Source organism: Pinus tabuliformis, chromosome 4_2 (assembly GCF_031772625.1).
Source record: "Pinus tabuliformis cultivar Carrire ecotype Pingquan chromosome 4_2, CPIR1, whole genome shotgun sequence".
NCBI classification, from domain to species: Eukaryota; Viridiplantae; Streptophyta; class Pinopsida; order Pinales; family Pinaceae; genus Pinus; species Pinus tabuliformis.
The window spans coordinates 757,143,575-757,163,445 of NC_142304.1; the positions used below are offsets into that span (position 1 = coordinate 757,143,575).

At 42.1% G+C, this 19,871-nt stretch overlaps 1 protein-coding gene across 1 annotated transcript; it reads left to right on the forward strand.

Annotated features, from left to right (window-relative positions):
• Window positions 1-8,652: 8,652 nt before the first annotated feature.
• Window positions 8,653-9,606, forward strand: LOC149171808 (uncharacterized). The gene has a single exon (XM_089426089.1). It carries the CDS (start codon window positions 8,653-8,655, stop codon window positions 9,604-9,606), a length of 954 nt encoding a protein of 317 aa, XP_089282215.1.
• The last annotated feature ends 10,265 nt before the right edge of the window (window positions 9,607-19,871 follow it).

The following is a 19,871-nucleotide window of genomic DNA, read 5'->3' on the forward strand; positions in this document are numbered from 1 at the left end:
AGCTTCCTCCCACATTTATTATGGTTTTAATTAGACTTCCATCTATCCTATATCATGCTTACTATCACCTAGACATTCCAAGTGTAAGCACATGCTTGGATCTTGATAGTTATGAGGAGTTGCCAAACCACAAGAGAGGGATTTTGAAGGTTTGAAAAACATGATTGTGGGTTGATGTGAGGACGTTGAACCAGCATCCAATTTATTCCCCCTTTATTCATCTTTCTTTGAATCTTGATGATGAACCACATATGATGGTTTGAAATGTCGACGAAACCAATAATACTTATGTGATGAATCAGGAAATGAATTCTCACAATTAATGTACTTAGTCTCTGATATTTATTTCTCATTTTCATAATAAAGTATTATACACACCACTTCCTTCATTCTAAGTCAATAACCCTTGTTCTAAGGAGACTCCCTTATTTTCTAATGCATTTTCTTTTGTGTTTAGGTTCCTTTTGGCATGATAGAACTCAATTGTCTAAATTTTTGCTTTTGTAATCTTATTCTTTGCAAAATGGAGGATTGAACCTAATTAGGATTCTCTTTGAGCTTAAAAAGCCATTGAATGACTATCATAGAGTCTCCATACACCATTAACTGTCGAATTCTCCTTAAGATAGTCAGTTCTAACCCCTGACAAAAAGCTAAAATTCAGCTTGATTATTAGTAGCACTCCCCAAGACCCATGCATATTGTATCTCTATTTCTTCATCGGATTGATAGATAACCCCTCCCGCACTTGACTGCCTTAGGTGTTTATATGTAGGTTTTAACCCCGTACAGAAATTACCTGCATACGAATTCTAAAACACAGAAAATAAGCAATGCAAGAGCATAACACATAAAACACATATACACAAAGATTTTCCCTTGGATCCCAAAACCGGGACTACCAGCTTGATTTTTCATTATTTTCCTTTTAATGTTACAATACATATTTATACATGTCGAAGCATCCAATACCATGGACCGAAAACCATCGCGTCCAAAACCATGGACCGAAAACCATCGCGTCCAAAACCATGTGCGTAAATCATGCACAAAACCATAGGTAGGTCCACCCAACCTAATATAGGGTCCAAAAATAAATTTCTCCAGGGCGCTGCCCAGACCCCATAGAGGGGAGCTACTCGCCCCCTCAAATCCCCTGTGACCCCCCCGCTGCGCAATCGGTGCAACGAAGGGGGGGCTCCGCCCCCCTCTAACCCCCCGATTAACTACGTGGGCTAGTCATGAAAAGAATATAACACAACCCAACATGCTCCCACTTGTTGTTTTCTTTCCACAGGGGGTCACAGGAGAGCTTAGTAATTTATCTAGCCATGCAATGCCCATTGTTTCTCTACACCAAGAGAACTTCTCAGAGCTCTCATATTTTTTCAATGCATCTATAGTATTCTTTAAAGTGTCCACCTTTACTAGCAACACCTTTTTGTCTTCTATCATATCCCTCACAAAGTGATACTGAACATCAATGTGCTTTGTCTTTGAATGGTGATCAGGGTTCTTTGCCAAGAAAATTGCACTTTGGCTATCACAATCTATCCTTATAGCTCCCTGTACTAACCCCATACTTGAACACAATCTCTGCAACCAAACTGCTTCCTTTCTTGCATGAGTGGCTGCCATGTATTCTGCCTCTGTAGTTGATAGTGCCACTATAGATTGTTTCTTACTCATCCAACTGAATACACCTCGAAATAGGTTAAACACATACCCACTTGTAGATCTTCTATGATCCAGATCTCCAGCCCAGTCCACATCAACAAAGCCGTGCATATCCAAAACTCTGTCCAATCCTGGTCTTCCTTGGTAACACTAACCATAATCACTAGTGCCACGCAAATACCTGAAAACCCGCTTCACTATTGTCCAATGCTCGTTCCCTGGTTTTGACATAAACTTGCTCAATACTCCCACTACATGTGCAATGTCTAGTCTAGTACAAACCATGCACACATCAGGCTACTGACTTCACTTGCATATGGAACACAGGACATATCCTCTTCCTCTTCTTGTGTCTTAGGACACTGTTTAGTAGATAACTTTACACCTACAAGAATAAGAACCTTCACAGTTTACTATCCTCTATATTAAGCCTCTGCAGTATTGTCTCGACATACTTCCTCTGATTTAACCAGAGCTTCCTCTTTTCCCAATCTCTTTTAATTTCCATGCCCAAAATATAGTTTGCAGCACCAAGATCTTTCATGTCGAATTTGGAGGACAATTGGGTCTTCAAATCCTGGATAATTTCTTTGTCATTTCCAACCAGCAACATATCATCCACATACAAGACCAGATAAATAACACGGTCACCAATTAATTTAAAATACACATAGTGATCTGCCTTGCTTCTGTTGAAGCCAAGTCCCCGTATAAATGTGTTAAATTTATGATACCACATCCTTGGTGATTGTTTTAACCCATACAGAGACTTCTTTAACTTGCATACTAGTTCTTTCTTACCCTTCACCGCAAAGCCTTCAGGTTGCTTCATGTAGATCTCCTCTTCCAGATCCTCGTGAAGAAATTTTGTCTTCACATCCATCTATTCTGCCTCAAAATCAAAAGTAGTAGCAACAAATAAAAGTAATCTAATAGAAGCTAGCTTGGCAATAGGAGAAAAAATATCACCAAAATCAATTCCTAGCACCTGGGAATAACCTTTTGCTACTAACCGAGCTTTGTATTTCTCCACCTTTCCTTCTGCATTTGTCTTCTTCTTGAACACCCATTTGCTGCCAATGGGTTTCCTTCCAGCTGGCAACTCCACAAGGTCCCAAGCCTCATTTTTGTGCAAAGATGCTATTTCATGAACCATGGCCTCTTTCCAGAGCTTTCCATCCTCTGAATCTACTGCTTCCTTCACAGTTCTGGGATCATCATCAGTAATAGATAAAACAAAATTTGAACAGAAAGCAGATGGACTTTACCTTTCTGGCTACCTTCTTTCTCGAACTGATCTTCTCACAACCAGATTTTGTGGCTCTTCATCTTCTGATTCCTCTTCTGCTGTAGAGTCTTATTCTTCCTCCTTTAGCTCAAAATCTATCTTCTCAAGTTCCTTTGATGGGAATTCATGTTTAATAACATTTTTCACCTCTCTGAACACCACATCTTGACTGTACACAAATTTCCTTGTTACTGGGTTCCAAAGTTTATAACCCTTTAAACCATCCTTATACCCAATAAAGATAACTTTTCAGATTTACTATCCAACTTGGTTCTTTTCTCCTTTGGAACATGTACATATGCATCACATCCAAATACCCTCAGATGTGAAAGAGATGGTTTCTTACCACTCCATACCTCTTGTGGAGTCTTATCCTCCAATGCTGAAGGTGATCTGTTGACCAGGTAACACGCTGTCTCCACCGCCTCTGCCTAGAATTCCTATCCTAACCCAGCACCACTGAGCATGCTTCTTGCCCTTTCCATCAACGTTTTGTTCATTCTTTCTACAACTCCATTTTTCTCAAGTGTGTATGGAGTAGTCTTCTATCGTGCTATACCGCACTTCTTACAGAATTCTTCAAATTCCTTGCTGCAAAACCCTCCACTGTTATCTGACCTCAACACCTTTATTTTCTTCTCTGTCTGGTTTTCCACCAGAGACTTAAATTATTTAAACCTGTCAAAAACTTCAGATTTCTTCTTAAGGAAATATATCCATGTATTTGTTGAGAAGTCATCTATGAATGATACATAGTACACAGAGTTACCCAATGATGGAACCTTCACATGTCCAAACACATCACTGTGCACAAGCTCTAATATCTGTTTCGGCCTCTTACCAATAGAGGGAAAACTCACCCGATTCTGCGCCCATATACACAATTTTCATAGAAATCAAAATCCAAAGATTTATTACTCATACCTTCTACCATACCTTTACCATGAAGTATTCAAAGGCCCTTCTCTCCAATATGTCCAAGCCTTTGATGCCACAACATGATCTTCTCTCCAGAGACCACTAGATTTTTGCCTCCACTTTCAGGAACCACAGAACTATTGCACCCATCAACAACAATGCTACCTTGCAGCTTGTACAGAGTTCCAATCCAAACTCCCCGCATCAATACCATTGCTCCCGAACCATCTTGCAGGTATCCTTCTTGAACACTATTTTTACACCTGCATCATCCAGCTTGCTTACAGAAATCAGATTTCTGGCCAATGCAGGGATATGCAGAACACGCGGAAGTGTTCTAACCCTTCCACCTTGCAACTTCAACTTTACTTTTCCACGACCAACGATTCTAGCCTTCCTATCATCCCCTAAGAAGACATCACCACCATCGTATTTCTCATACTCGCAGAAGCACTCTCTATGGGGAGTGAAGTGAAAGGATGCACCTAAGTCAATCAACCATGCCTCATGATCTACATGTGTACTTGAAAAAGCCAAGTACACATCCCCACCTTCATCTAAGGTGGTTTTTGCCTCTGCGGAAGGAGCATCATCAAATGTCTTTCCTTTGTCAGAAGCTTTAGATTTATAGTCCCTTTCGAAGTGCCCTTCCTTTCTGCATTTCTAGCAAACCACCTTTATAGGTTTTCCTAGAGATTTAGATCTCCCTCTAGATTTATATCTCCCACTCGATGACTTATTTTTGTTTCTGTTTTGGGACCGTCCTCATCCAGACAAGGCATCACCATTCTAGCTCTCCATATTTTTCTGTCTCATCTCCTCCGTCAGCAAGGATGAGACTATTTCATCAAACTGCAAGGCAGTTGCATTGCTACCTATTGCAATAACCAAACTATCCCACGAATCTAGTAGAGAACACAGCAAACTGATGCAGTTATCTTCATCTGAAATTTTAATATCAACAGATAATAACTGACTTACCACAGTATTAAATGCGTTCAAATGCTCTGTCACTGAGTCTCCATCTTTCATCCTCAGGTTATACAGCTTTTTCCGTAGGAATAGTTTATTCACCAGAGGCTTAGATTGGTACAAAGTCCCTAACTTGTCCCACAAGCCTTAGCCGTAGCTTCCCCTGATACATTCAGCAATACTGAATCTAAGACACACAATCATATTGTTCTCTTTTCCTTCCGATTGAACTTCTTCCATTCTTCATCGAACACTCCCGTTGGTTTAGTACTCAAATCTACCATGATCCATTGATCTTTATCCACCAACAAATCCTCCATCTTGAGTTTCCATAACTCAAAACTCTGACCATTAAATTTCTCGATCTCTATCTTTCCACTGCTCGCCATCTTCTTTCACCACCAGAATCAATCCCGCAGATCTCCCACTGAACAGGGTCTTCCACAGGCCCGAGCGAAACCCCTCAGCAACAAAGGCGTCCGCTTGAAGCCAAAACAACTCTGATACCAAATGTAGGTTTTAACCCTATACAGAAATTACGTGCATACGAATTCTAAAACACAGAAAATAAACAATGTAAGAGCATAACACATAAAACACATATACATAGAAATTTTCCCCTGGATCCCAAAACCAGGACTACCAGCTTGATTTTTCATTACTTTCCTTTTAATGTTACAATACATATTTATACATGCCAAAGCATCCAATACCATGGAACAAAAACCATCGCGTCCAAAACCATGGACCGGAAACCATCACGTCCAAAACCATGTGCGTAAACCATGCACAAAACCAAAGGCAGGTTCGCCCAACCTAATATAGGGTCCAAAAAAAATTTCCCCAGGGCACCACTGCCTTGGACCCCATAGAGGAGGGCTACCCGCCCCCCTCAAACCCCCTGTGAACCCCCGCTACGCAATCGGCGCAACGAAAGGGGGGCTCCGCCCCACTTCTAACCCCCAGTTAACTACGTGGGCTAGCCGTGGAAAGAATATAACACAACCCAACTATATATATATATATATTAGTAATAATAATATTTAAATAATACAACAATTTAAATGTGGATTTTTAAAGTAAATTAATATTAGTTTTTTTATAAATTATATTTTATGAAACAATTATTCTTAAAACTTTTTATATTATTATTTTCTATTGTTATAATTATTTAAACAAGAAGATGCATTTGATTAGGAGTATATTATCATTTCAATATTAAAAATTAATATATGGCATATTATTTTCTATTTTATAATTATTTTAACAAACAAGAAATTAATATATGGCCTATTATTTTCTATTTTATAATTATTTTAACAAGAAGATGTATTTGATTAGAAGTACATTATCATTTCAATACTAAAAATTACATTGTGGCATATTTAAAAATAATAATAATAATAACTTTCTAAAAATAAAATTCAATCAATAATAATATCTATATTTATTTTTTCTATTAAATATAAGATTAAAAATGTACATATTGAATTAAAATATTTAATATAATTTTTTATTTTATTATTTATTTTTTTAAATTAAATATGACATTAAAATGTATATATTGAATTTATTTGTATCTTTAAAATATTTAATATAATTTTTTATTTTATTTTTAAAAAAATTTGTCATCTTCTTTTTAAAAAATTCATTAATGACTCAAAAAGGAGTTATACAACTATGAAATGACAATGAGTGATAATTAAATAATATTTTTTATACAATATTTTTATATAATAGTATTTGAACTTTTTTCCCTTACTACATAATTTAAAAATCTAAATATTGTTACTAAAATAATCTACACATTAACTTATACAAATATAATATTTTTTTAGTAAAATCTCTATTTAGAAAACATGAAATTAAAAAATATGTTAATTTTTACTAAAATAATATACACATTAACTTATACAAATATAGTATTAGATTTTAGAAAACATGAAATTAAAAAATATGTTATTACAAAATCATAGTAAAAAGTTTCGACATTAAATGTTTAAATTTTTAGAAATCTAAATTTTATTGTTCCAATCATATAACTTTAATTTGATGGTTAACTCTAGTTTTTTTTTAAATTTCACTGCTTGAGCTAGGGTTCTGCGCTCAGAGCCGACATGCACAGCTAGGGTTCTGCGCTCCTGGCCTTCTCCCCCAAGGCGCTCTCGATCTCCAGACGCTGGCACTTCTACTGACGACACCATGATGCCACTCTCCGGAGGGGCGGGCACGGCCCCCTCTCCCCCTTACAATCCAAATCCTGACAAGTCAACCAACGCAGAGGAAAATGCCAGCTCCGGTTCTGAACCGCTGGCAGAGCAGGAAAATGATCAAGTTACAAATGCTGAAGGCGACTTCGTTACCAGCCCATCTATAGCTAAAGACAAAGGCTCTGACCAGAACAACTCCACGGCAAGACCCAAAGCATCCTCTGCAACATGCATCCCCAAAATGGCAGAAAGAATCAAAATAGATCTCCCCAGTCAGCGCATCAACAATGAGATTCAATATATGAGGGATCATGCCCTCATAGGCAAGTTTCTAGGTTTCTGGCCTACTGAAAAAGCCTTGCAAGGCTGGATTGCCTCCAAGTGGAAGCCAAAAGGTCAAGTTACCCTGCACCTTGGACCTAAAGGCTTCTTCACCGCTACTTTCAACTGTCTGGAGGATAAAATGCGTATCTTCGAGGGTGGCCCGTACTTCTTTAACTCTGTTGGCCTGTACCTGCGTGATTGGGTTGAGAGGTTCAATCCAGACAAGGAAGACTTTAACTGGGCTCCAGTATGGATCCGAATGTACTCTCTTCCCTTGGAATACTGGAATGAGGAAACCCTGAAGAACATCGGCAACAGCTTAGGGGGCTTCATCAAAGTCGCAGAGGAAACAAAAAGCTGAAGATACACCTCATATGCCAGGATCTGTGTCCACATGCATCTAGCCAAAGCTCTGACTGACTCGGTAAGCTTATTTCATGATGATTATGAATGGGTTCAAACTATAGACTACGAGCATATTCCCTTTCGCTGTAGGAAGTGCCACGAACATGGCCATCTCTTTAGGGACTGCCCTCTGAATCTGCAGTCCAAAAATCCTGTCATGGAGGCAAGTAAAGATGCTGAGGGTTTTACAAAAGTCCCAAGTAGAAGAAGGCATGCTAAGAAACCCCCTGTGGACCCTGAAAATCTCAAGAAACCTACAACCCGAAACAGTTTTGATATCCTGACTTCCTCGGATAGCATGGAGGACAACCCCTTAATCCCCCTCGCAGATCCATCTCCCTCGTCGCCCCCTCATTCGCCCAAGTCTTCAGATCCCCTCCAGAACTCCAAAGCCATCATCACCCCCGCCTCCACATCCAATACAATTAAAGACAAAGACACAGATCCACCATCCTCCAACATGGAGTTAGACGCAGCTTTGGCACTAAGCATGCAACAACATTCAAAGGAGGAAGAACAGAATACACCGATTCATATGGAGGAGGAACCAGAAAGTGTGGATCTGGTAGGTCTGGACATACTTAAGCTGGAAGCAGCATGTAGACAGAAGGAATACAGCAATATACATACTCGTGAGATAGAAAGGCTAGAAGAAGTGTTAACCAGAGCACAGCACAACAAATATCTAGGCATTCAGGCAGGCAGTCATTGGGATGGGAAAAAAATCTTGAAGGAGACAAAGAAGCGCGGACGTAAGACAGATTTGCAGAGGACTATCATCCTTGGAGAAATGCTGGTGGATTCTGGTAGATTCCCCAAGCTGACCAAGTTCTACAAAGCTCTTCCCCATAGTTCCCCATGAAGCTCGTCTCATGGAATGTGCGAGGGCTCAATAGCCCTGCAAAACACAGGATGATCAAAAAAATGATTCAGCAAGATAGGCCTTCTATAATCTACCTTCAAGAAACAAAATGCAATAGTACAGTTCTGGAAAAAATACTAAATAAAGCCTGGCCAGGGTGCAGGTCAGTCTCCGTGGACGCCTCTGGAGCTTCTGGAGGGCTCGCAATCATATGGAATCCTCAAGAACTCTACCTTCATGACTTTCATGCCTCCCATTTCTTCATACAATCCACCTTCCACCTTATTGGAACAAATAGCCATGGTCATCTATCCAATGTGTATTTTCCGCAAGAATTACAGAAAAAACTGGATCTGCTTGAAACTATTTCTGAACTCAACGCTAACAGATGCTTTCCCTTCTGGATATGTGGGGGTGATTTTAATATCATTACCTCTCTGGAGGAAAAGTCTGGCGGACGCTCGAGACTGGATGAAGATAGCAACAGCCTCAAAGACTTCATTCACCGGAATCAATTGATGGACCTTCAGACATCCAACGGCATTTTTACATGGACCAATAAAAGACGGGGTTCACAACAAATTGCTTCCAGACTGGACCGATTTCTCATGTCGGACAACGCTATTCACATGGGGGGAGACTTTCACGCCTCCATCTTGCCTCAGGCAGGCTCCGATCACTGGCCCATCTTATTACAATGGTCACGACCGGGTGTCAGGAGCAATAGACCATTTCGCTTTGAAGCATTTTGGTTTTCACATCCTAACTTTAAAGATGTGGTACTCGATGCCTGGAAATCTTTCAATCCCCCAGAAGGAGCCAAAATGTACCAGTTTCAGCAAAAGTTAAAATTTCTCAAACAAGCGATCAAATCCTGGAATCGTACCCAGTTTGGAAATATTTTCGACCATCAGAAGTTGTTGGAGGAGCAAATGAACACTCTGCAATAGCGCATTATCTATGAGGGCAGAACCGAAGACTATGCGCTACAGGAGAAGTCACTCCTAACCAAGATTGAAACTCGATGGAAGCAAGAAGAAACATTGTGGCACCAAAAATCCAGGGTCAGATGGCTCAAGGATGGAGAGAAAAACACCAAATTCTTTCACAGAACCACAGTTCAAAGGAGAATGCACAATCACATCGCCTTCATCAACAATAAGCAAGGAGAACGACTGGAAGCGCATGAAGAAATGGAACAAGAATTCAAAGAGTACTTTCAGGACATCCTGAAAGAGCCCCCAGGTAGCAGAACACCGGCAATACAATCTATTACGCAGCATATACCAAAGATCATCACGGAGGACCACAACAAAACGTTGCTCCTGCCAATATCAATGCAGGAAGTGGAGGATGCGCTAGCCCAATTAAAAGACGGCAAAGCGCCAGGACCTGATGGCTTTACAGCCAATTTTTTCCACGCCTTTTGGGAGCACATCAAAACAGAGGTATGGGAACTTGTAGAAGAGGCAAGATCGATGCACTAGATCCTCCCCTCTCTCAATTCCACCTTCATAGCACTTGTGCCTAAGGTGGAATATTCCAGCACTCCAGATAAATACAGGCCCATTTCTCTCTGTAACGTAATCTACAAACTCATCTCAAAAATAATGGAAAACAGGCTAAAACCTCTCCTCCCTCTCCTCATCTCTCCAGAGCAGACAGGGTATGTTGAAGGGTGCCAGATTCTGGATGGCATCATACTTTCACATGAAGTGATTCATTCGCTCAAGGTTCTAAAAAAGCTAGGTATGATTCTTAAGCTTGATCTTTCCAAATCATTCGATAAACTCGGTTGGTCCCTTCTAGCTTTTGGCTTCAACGCTACCTGGATGCGTTGGCTCATGAATCTGATTACCTCCCCCAGTTATTCCATCCTTCTGAATGGCTCCCCCTCCTTGCCTTTCCGACCCTCCCGAGGTATTCGCCAAGGTGACCCTCTCTCTCCGTTCCTCTTTGTGCTCATGGCCGAAGGTCTCAGTCGTCTCCTTCACTCTGCTATCTCCTCTCACTCTCTAAAGGGCATTTCTCTCCATGGACTTTCTCCCCTCTCTCACCAACAGTTTGTTGATGACACTATGCTCTTTGGCCATCCATCTGTTCATGAGGCTTCAGCCCTCCTTGACCTTCTTAATCTCTTCTCCGAAGCCTCAGGCACCTCCATCAATGCTGCCAAATCCCAGCTCTTCTTCTTCAATACTCCCAGTCTTACTCAAAAGAATATAGCCAGGATCTTGGGGTACCCTATAGCTACGCTTCCCTCGAAATACCTTGGTGCTCCCCTGATAATCTCAGCCATCAAGCATGCCTCCTGGAGAACTCTCCTTGACAAGATAGAATCCAGGCTTTCCTCCTGGACCTTCCACTCTCTTAATATCGCCAGCAGGCTCATACTTATCAAATCCGTTCTTCAAGCCATGCCCTTGTATTTATTCTCCACATTGGCAGCTCCCAAATGGGTTCTGAAGAGAATTCGCAATCTCCAAAGAAATTTTTTATGGGGCTCCTCAGGTCTCAACAGAAAATGGGCGCTCGTCAAATGGACTGAGGTCTGCTTACCAAAGTCAGCTGGCGGAATTGGTCTAAGGGATCCCCTCCACAGCAACAACACTATGGGCGCCAGAATCTGGTGGAAATGGGTCTCCAATCCGCACTCTCCTTGGGCTCGCATCTGGCACGCCAAGTATGCCCCAGGAAGGCCCCTGGAGGAGCTCATTCGCATAAGCATCACCATCCCGGGCTCATTAATTTGGAATGCTGCTAGAAAACACAGTGTCTTCATTCAAGCACACAGTTTTTGGGAAATACACTCTGGTACCACAGCAAGATTTTGGGAAGACTCCTGGCAGCAGCTCCCCAAACTTGCTGCTCTCTTCCACAAACCCAAATGGCAAGCCACCATGCAACACAGTGATCAAACCCAGGTTTATCAATTCTGGCAGCAGCACTCCCTTCAAGGCTATCAACAATGGAGATCAGCAGACACATGGCAAGCCAACTGGCAAGAGGAAACCTTTGAAGAGATTGATCAAGAGCTCAAACTGAGGAAAATCAAGCTCTCGGATCAAAGGGACAAAATCCGATGGGGATATACACCAAAAGGGACATTCACCACCAAGGAGGCATACCAAATTCTCTATCATCCAGAGCAGATAGTAAAAGATCAGCTTTGGGACAGGATCTGGCAACCAAGTATTTGGCCAAAAGTCTCCACGTTCCTATGGCTATTAAGCAAACAACGGATCCTCACCTGGGATAATCTTCAAAAGTGAGGTTTCATTGGGCCTTCCAGATGTCCCAATTGCAACCGCCACCCAGAAACCATCGTGCATCTTTTGGATACCTGTCCGCTAGCTGCAGAACTATGGGAGAGAATTGCTCTGTGCAACAGAAGATCAGGAAGACAAGTAGGAAACATCACAAATACTATCAGGAATTGGCCTCAGCAACCCTTCCAAAGTCCAGTCCTCAACTCCCTATGGATCCTTATTCCAGGCTTTGTCTATTGGACCCTATGGAAGGAGAGGAACAACAGGATCTTTAAAAATCTCCATTCGCCCCTGGACTCCCTCTGGCTTCTTCTTAAACAGAATATTCAAGAAACTCTGGCTCTGAAACTCTGGCAAAACTCGGACCTGCCATCCACTCCTCAGGAATGCCTAGTACTGGAAAATTGGAATCTGAATATCACCTTTTCTGCTCAAGCCTCCCTTAATCCCTCCATTCATTCTGAATCCCCCCATCACTGGTCTCCTCCTGTCTCCCAGACCATAAAATTAAATTTCGATGGTGCTGCCAAGGGCAATCCGGGGCTGGCTGGATATGGAGGTATTTTCAGAAATGTTGAGGGTACGGCTCTCCACATTTATCATGGCTCGATAGGAAGAGATACCAACAATGCTACTGAGCTGGAAGGCTTATGGAAGGGCATCTGCACAGCTGTAACTGAAAATCTCTTTCCTCTGGTGATAGAAGGGGACTCACAAATCCTAATTGAAGCAGTTTCTTGGATCCAATCAGGCACATCAGCTAGAAAGATCGCCTCTAGTTGGAGGCTCCTAAGCAAATTAGATAAAATTGAAGATTGGCTCAGGTCTCCTCGCAGCGTTACTTTCCAACATGTTTGGCAATCTGCAAACAAAAGTAGCAGATACACTGGCTAACCAGGGGTCTGATCAACAACTCCCTTTCTTCTCTAGTCCTCTAAGTAGATCTAATGATGAGCAACTCAAACACGAATGCACTCTTCTGGTGCAACAAGATCTATCCCTCCCGGATGCGGGTGATCGGGACAGATAACAGGACGATGGCGACGGGAGCAGTCGGCGCGTGGAGTACATCCTGCACCATCTAGCTTCACCTGCGGTTGGTATTCAATACTCTGGAGAGCTCATTCAAGGCCGCGTTAATGTGGCTCGACGTTTTACACAGGTTCCCCTGCTCAAATCCGATGGCGCACACCCATTTCAGCTTTGTTCCTTTCTCTCGCATTTTAGGCCTCCTCGCAGGTGCTATGCTCTGTTCGGTGGAGGTTTCAGGTTTCCATGGTATTCAGGCTCGTGGAGTAACTTCGGTGATGGTTTTCCTAGATCGCCACAGCCCCTACAACGTTCTCCTCAGCTGTATATGTTGTGGGGAAAAGTATCCGATTCGGATGACCCTATCCCTACTCTAAAGGTGACAGTCTTTAGCAACAACTGAAAGTAAAGCTTTGATATTTTCCTTTATGAAAGTACAGAGAGAAGGAAGAAAAGATTAACCAACCTGGTGTCTTTCACTTAGTCGATCCTTATCCTCTCTCTTTGTCTCTTGTTCCCAGCTCCTTGCTCTCTTTGCCGGTCCAGCTACACACAGATCCTGCACAAAACAAGAGAGGAAACTACAAGATACATGTACTCATAACTGATGCATGGATTAGAGTGAATCAAATATACAAGTAAATACAATACATCAATGCAATACAAGTATATAGGAGAACATGCAAAACTTTATTGATAGAAGTAACAGGGTTCTGAGAAGGTTACAACCATTGATGGTTCCAATCCAGCAGCACCTCCCCAGCAGCAAGAACTCTCCTCTTCACCTCTAGTAAAACAATCACCCAATAGCTCTAGCTGTAAACCAACAGCACCTCCTTGCTTTACACAAAATTCCAGCCTCCTTAGACCTCATAGAAGAGCTCTATATATAGGAGAGAAGAAGAGAGGATGAGTCAGCTTGAGGCTGGAATAGAGCTGACTAGTGTCCTCTCCCTCTTCAGTTAATCTTCAGTTCTTGAGTCCACTTGGAGATCCTTGCTTACACATGGTGATCAAGTACCTCTTACTCATCACAGGGTGAATCTCATGAACCAAGTGTCAGTTTGGAAGCTTCCTGGGCAGTTGACACCTTGCAGAATGACTGTGCCACTTGGCCAATCTCGCCCAGCGCAGGTAGCCTTCGTTAGATTTGACTTCCAGCGCAGGTACAAGGAGGAGCAGTTGCATTCCAGCGCAGATGCTCAGTGGAGCAGCTGACATGATCCAAAAATAGCCTGTTTTGAAGTGTTTTCAGGTGGAGAACTGATTGGAAGTGCTGTTGTTTGATGACCTTGCTCTTTTAGGGGTAAGAACAACATGTTTAGGGACTGAGGATCCCTGTAATTATTGACATTTCATGCTCCATGTCGCGAGGCACAAAAATGTCTATAACAGTTGCCCCCTAAAGTATGAGGCCGTTTATCGGGTGAAATGCTTTATCTAGAGGGTCCGAAGTTTGTTCCAGTGCTGAGGAGGTGCCCTGTAATACAATACAATACAATACATTATTTTTCATTCTATTTTCATGATCTAGCTGAGGCGGGCATTCCCATGCTCAGCTTTTATAAACACATTTTTGGTACATATGACAGACGATCGTCTGAAGGTAGACTGATAATTTTCTGCTGAAATTATCATCCTTTGAATAGGATGATCATCTGCTGCAATGATGTACATGGCAAATGCTTTTATATTTCCTGAATATATATCGCAGCCCGGATGGATGAAACTAGATCCGGGGTCTTCAAACTCGTTCGATCTTCACTCTAAGTACAAGTCGATCCATGTGAGAATTTCGCTGAAGTCGAACATGGAAAGACATCGCTTGATTACCGGTCAATAATGAAAATCGTTAACAAGCGCGAGAGGAATCACCAATAATGACGATGACCCTCAAGGTACTGCAGTACAATTCACGTGGCGTGAATAAAGGACTTGGCGTCGAACGCCACGCAAAATCTTCTGGTCGAAGGTCATTGATGTATACCTGTCGCCGGAAGTGAGAAACTTGCCATTGAGGCATGCAAGCTTCAAAGTACTGATGGGGGTGTTCCTAGATCAACTTCTTGGATAATGAGCTGAAGTCGACAAGAAGCGATCCGTCAAAAGAGGGCCTTAATGAATCCCACATCAATGACACGGAACGGAGTTAATGATTTTAGTGGAGGTGAAAACAAACTGTGACATATGATTCAGGGTGGCGATCATGAATGGATGAAGGATAATGTATGGCAGTGGATGGGACACGGTTGACACTTTTAGAATGACCCCTCTTGAACATATAACGACACTGATGCGATGGATCGGTAGCATTACCCCAAATGTGGATGGTTTGGCGAGGACCATGGCGATGAGACCGGTGAATGAAACAACCCAACCCGATGTGGCACGGAGGAAAAGTGTCATGTTCAAGAGTGACTTGCTACCATTAAACTTTGATGTTCTCCCAATTTTTCCCCAGTCATTTCTGACCAGTACCTCTTTATTTTTGTCAAGCTTGAGGAGGATAACATATGCTTGTTCTATAACTTGCCCTTCGGGCAAGCCCATCGCTATGATTTAACGAGCCTAGCGATAGGGAAACTCGTTCTCGTCTAAAGACAAGTTTGTCGCTATTTAATCATTTTAACGAGTCTAACGACAAGGAAAACTTGGTCCTTTTCATTTTTAGAGAGTCTGAAAAGGTACAGAAAGTTAACTCCATAATTCCTTTTTCGTCAGCTAATCCCTTAAGTCCGAAAAAGTATAAAACAATACAGAAGGGATGGCTGTTCGGTACTTTTAACGAGCCGAACGAGACAAGCGCTCGATCCTTTTGTGCAATAATCCCTCAGGTCCAAAAAGATTAAAATTTAGAGGAGGGATAGCGTTCCGGTTATTTAACGAGATGGAAGGCCAAAACTCGGCAAACTTTTCATTTTTTATGAGTCAGTGAAAAGAGCTCAAAGAAGACTCGTCTTTTGAGGAACGAGTGATAAACAGGGATAGCAGCAGATTCCAGGTACAGGTTGGAATTTTCCAATCACGGCAGTGTCACGAGGATGGCTAGGTGAAATCACTCTTTGCAGCTATTTCTCAAAAGAGGTAAACACACAAATGGAAGTGAATGATCGGCCAAATGAACAGTGGAGGTGATGGATGAAAACACGATCAAGGTTCTTATGGCTGATGAATTTACAATCTCAAAAGGTTATTTACCGGGGTAGGTTCTTTTTTTAGATAAAAATGAGCTTAAACTCTGGAGGGAACATTGCTCACTGCTTTTATTTATTTTTTAACGAGCATGAAGACCGCGTTAAAACTGCTCGGATCTTGCTTTTATTTTTTAACGAGCATGAACTATGTGCTAAAACTGCTCGATATACCAGTCATAATAAGAACGCCTCCTATGAGATAACTATTTTTTAAGGAGCTTTATCTCACAAAGCTATGCTCCAATTTTGGCAAATTTTACCTTTGCCCCACAGGCTTTCTTCATGCAAGGTCAGAAACGGCTAATCCTACGAGTTTAAAGGGTTAGACCTACAGGTTTAAAGGGAGGACCTAAAAATTTAAAAAATAAATAGTCGCCCCTTGCTTGCATTCCAAAAGTTTGCATGCCCCCAGGTATAGGATAGAATTTCGGGGCTGCCCCTTTATCAACGAGGTTTGCCTCTTTCTTATTATCCGAAGAGGGTTCTATTTGCTGCCGCAAATCAATCTCTTTCTTCGGCGGTGTCTATCATTGGGTTGTCCAAAGATGGTTACCCTCTGTCACAACAATATAGTCCCCTTCTTTGTAGGCTGCCCCTGCTTATCCTTCAAAACATATGTTTCGATGGGCGAGGCTTGAATTCAAAGATGTTTAATACTTGTCGCAATAAGGGAATTCCTACTTGGGCATTGCCCACTTTTTTAGACAAAGGTGAATGACTCCTTTGTCAAGCACATAACTTTAACAAAAGATTATTATTCCAGAACAACCCCACTTCCTTCTACGGACGGGGTACGGACTAGTCATATTCTTCTGCGGAAATTCTTCCTTATACCCGGGGTTTCTTCTGCCCGAAGCAGACCAGGGTGCATGCCCCCTGGGTCCTAACCTTTCTTTCCGAATCACTCGCACTCATCGGGAAGGAGGACCGGGGGTGGAGGCGTATCTCGAGAAAACAGACCATTTAGGATTGGTATTTGACTATTTGCGATGCGAGATCCCGGAAATGAAAGTTGGTCTACGAGCTTGACCATCCTTCCTTCGTGTGGAAAACACATTACTCTAAAGAGTGAGGAGACTATCGCTCCCATGCAATAAATATAGTCGCGTCCAAGGAGTAGGTTATAATCCAAGGGTCCTTGGACGACCAACACGTTCATCTCGACGGTCTTCCCTTTCAATGTAACAGGTACATTGGGGAGGATCCCTAATGGTCGACTGGTTCCTTTATCAAAACCTGAGAGATTTCTCAACTCAGGTAAAAGCGCCGGGGAACCCAGTGCTTTCTAAGCAATAGAGGAAAGGATACTCACAGACGCCCCTTCATCAATGATAGTACCAGCCATAATCATTCTATAGATCTGGACAATGATTCTGAATGGTATACTGGCTGGTAACCGGAGTCTGCCTAGTTGATTCCAATCAAAAGATACAACCAGGTTGCTTGGTGGTGGGATCGAATATACGGCCGGATATGACTCTGATGATGTTCCTTCCTGCGATAAAGGAATGGGCGCATTGCCCTGATGCTCATCGGAGTCGGTGCTGATGAAAAGAACCTGGATGGTGTCATCCTTATTCTCTTCAGTGAGGGTGTCGCATGAAGATGACTCTTCGGCGACGGTGTCATTTGAAGATGGGTCTTCAATGACGGATTCATTGGACGATAGAACCTCTGAAGGAAGAACCGGGTCAACTGCCGTTTCGACCTTTAGACTTTCATCTGGTCTAGATTCAGTAGGTTCATTCTCAATGACCGACACTTCAGCTGACCACTTGAGCGGGTCAACTGGATTTTCAACTATCGAGGGATTAGGCGCGAGTTTTTGATATCCAGGAGGAAGTCGCAACGGTGAAACCGGGCAATCTTCCAAAACTCTCTTGGCCTCATCTAAGAATGGACATTTGTGGATAGCATGATTGCCTTCACACAATAGACAGGGTGATCTTGGTCTCCTTCTTCGTCCTTCACTCTCGTTAGTTGACGGATTGCAATCAACATGACCACCAGAGGTTGATGCTACCGGATTGTGCAACCTTGGGGACCAGTCCCTTAGTATCCGGGGAATACAAGGACAATCACGATGGAAGTGGATCCCTTTGCAAATGACACATGGCGATTTAGGCTCGGTCGGTGCAGTGTGTGGGTTTTTGTCAGCTTTCTTCTGCTTGCCCCCAGTCGCCTTCGCCAGAGGCTCCTTCTGCTTCTTTTCTCTATTCTTCTTTTCCTTCTTCTCCTTGGGAGGCTGACTTTTGCCAGCTCTACCTTGCGAAGATGAAGGATCAGAGGAAGTATCGTAAGAAGTGGAAGGCTGGTGGGTAGTTCTAGATTGTTCTGACTGTTGATTCGACTGCTTAGGATTAGTGGCGATCTGGACTACATTAGTCGAAAAGAGCCATACAGGTAGGCCAATTGTCAATCCTGGAAGTGACAATGTTGCCATATGAGGCGCACCAACATCTCCCCAAGAGGAGAAGGGATTTGGACTTCCGCCAAGGTTACTTCCTTGGTTGGTGGGCTCCATACTTTTCAACTGAAAGATCAACGTGGGAATAACAGGTGATTATGTTCCGCTTAAAATAAATTTTATTAACGACGCTTTTAGACACAAACTTGCTTTTTCATGTTTTAAGAGTCGAGAAAAAACTAAAGATGACTCTAGTCGCCTTCGATGTTTTAACGAGCCCGAAGTGACAAATGCTCGGTTGGACTTTTTCAGTTATAGAGTTTGAGAAAGGCCAAAAGAAACTTCTCTGGAGATCTAGGCAGAGGGTGTGCCAAACCTTTCGCGAAACCACAGAATACGTTTTACGGTACGGGTGGTCGATCTTCGTGAATGCTGTGTTCACTGCATCGCGATCAGTAGGGCGGCCGACACGGTTTCCTAAGGATAAAGGATAAAAACCTATAGGGGTCTCCCAATATACGCGACGGTACGTGGGAGCACAAGTCCGTGTTAGTGCCACCGACTCTCAGGAGGAATCACCCACCTTCGTAGAGATCGATAGTCACTATGTTTAACGACGCCGGAACACGTCTCTACCTAGACCTCTAGATGTTTGCGTTATGTTACAAAGCGTTGTTATGTAAATTGGGTTTATTTTAATGTTGATCTTGCTTAACAGTTTGCCTTTCAGGGTCGCCACGAGATGTATATATACAACTTCCTATATGCAATCTAAGATGAGAAGCAAATCTTTTCAATCTTTCAACTTTGAAAACCTTAATCTACTGAGGGAAAAGAAAGACACAACTTTTTCCACAGATCATAGAACACACACTAAAATGCACATTTTCCTAAATCGTCAAGCACACAGTCAAATGCAAAATGCACAATGCATGTATTTCTTTTCGTTATCCTTAATGTTGATGTAAGACAGAAAGGAAACTTTTGTATAATTTTGAATCTAATTTCAAGTAGAAATAAACAAGCTTGTCCAAAATCAAAAAGACACCTTATGATCGACTTGTTTAAACACAGGAAATGTATAGATCCAAACCATAAAATGAAAAACAAACAAACTCAAACAACCATGAACATTAATAAAACTAGCTCATAAGATCACAAAGACACTTTTACAGTTCAGGATCTAAGAGGCCACAGCTATACTGGTTCGCTTTTCACAATGGGAAACTGTAACTGAAACAAGAAATACTGAAAGAACATTCACAGTTTCATCACACAACTAAGGCGGAATAATGTCAAGGAGAATGGTTTACAGC

Coding starts and splice junctions, on each gene's coding strand:
- LOC149171808 (XM_089426089.1), top strand. CDS start 8,653: ATGAAGCTCGTCTCATGGAATGTGCGAGGGCTCAATAGCCCTGCAAAA.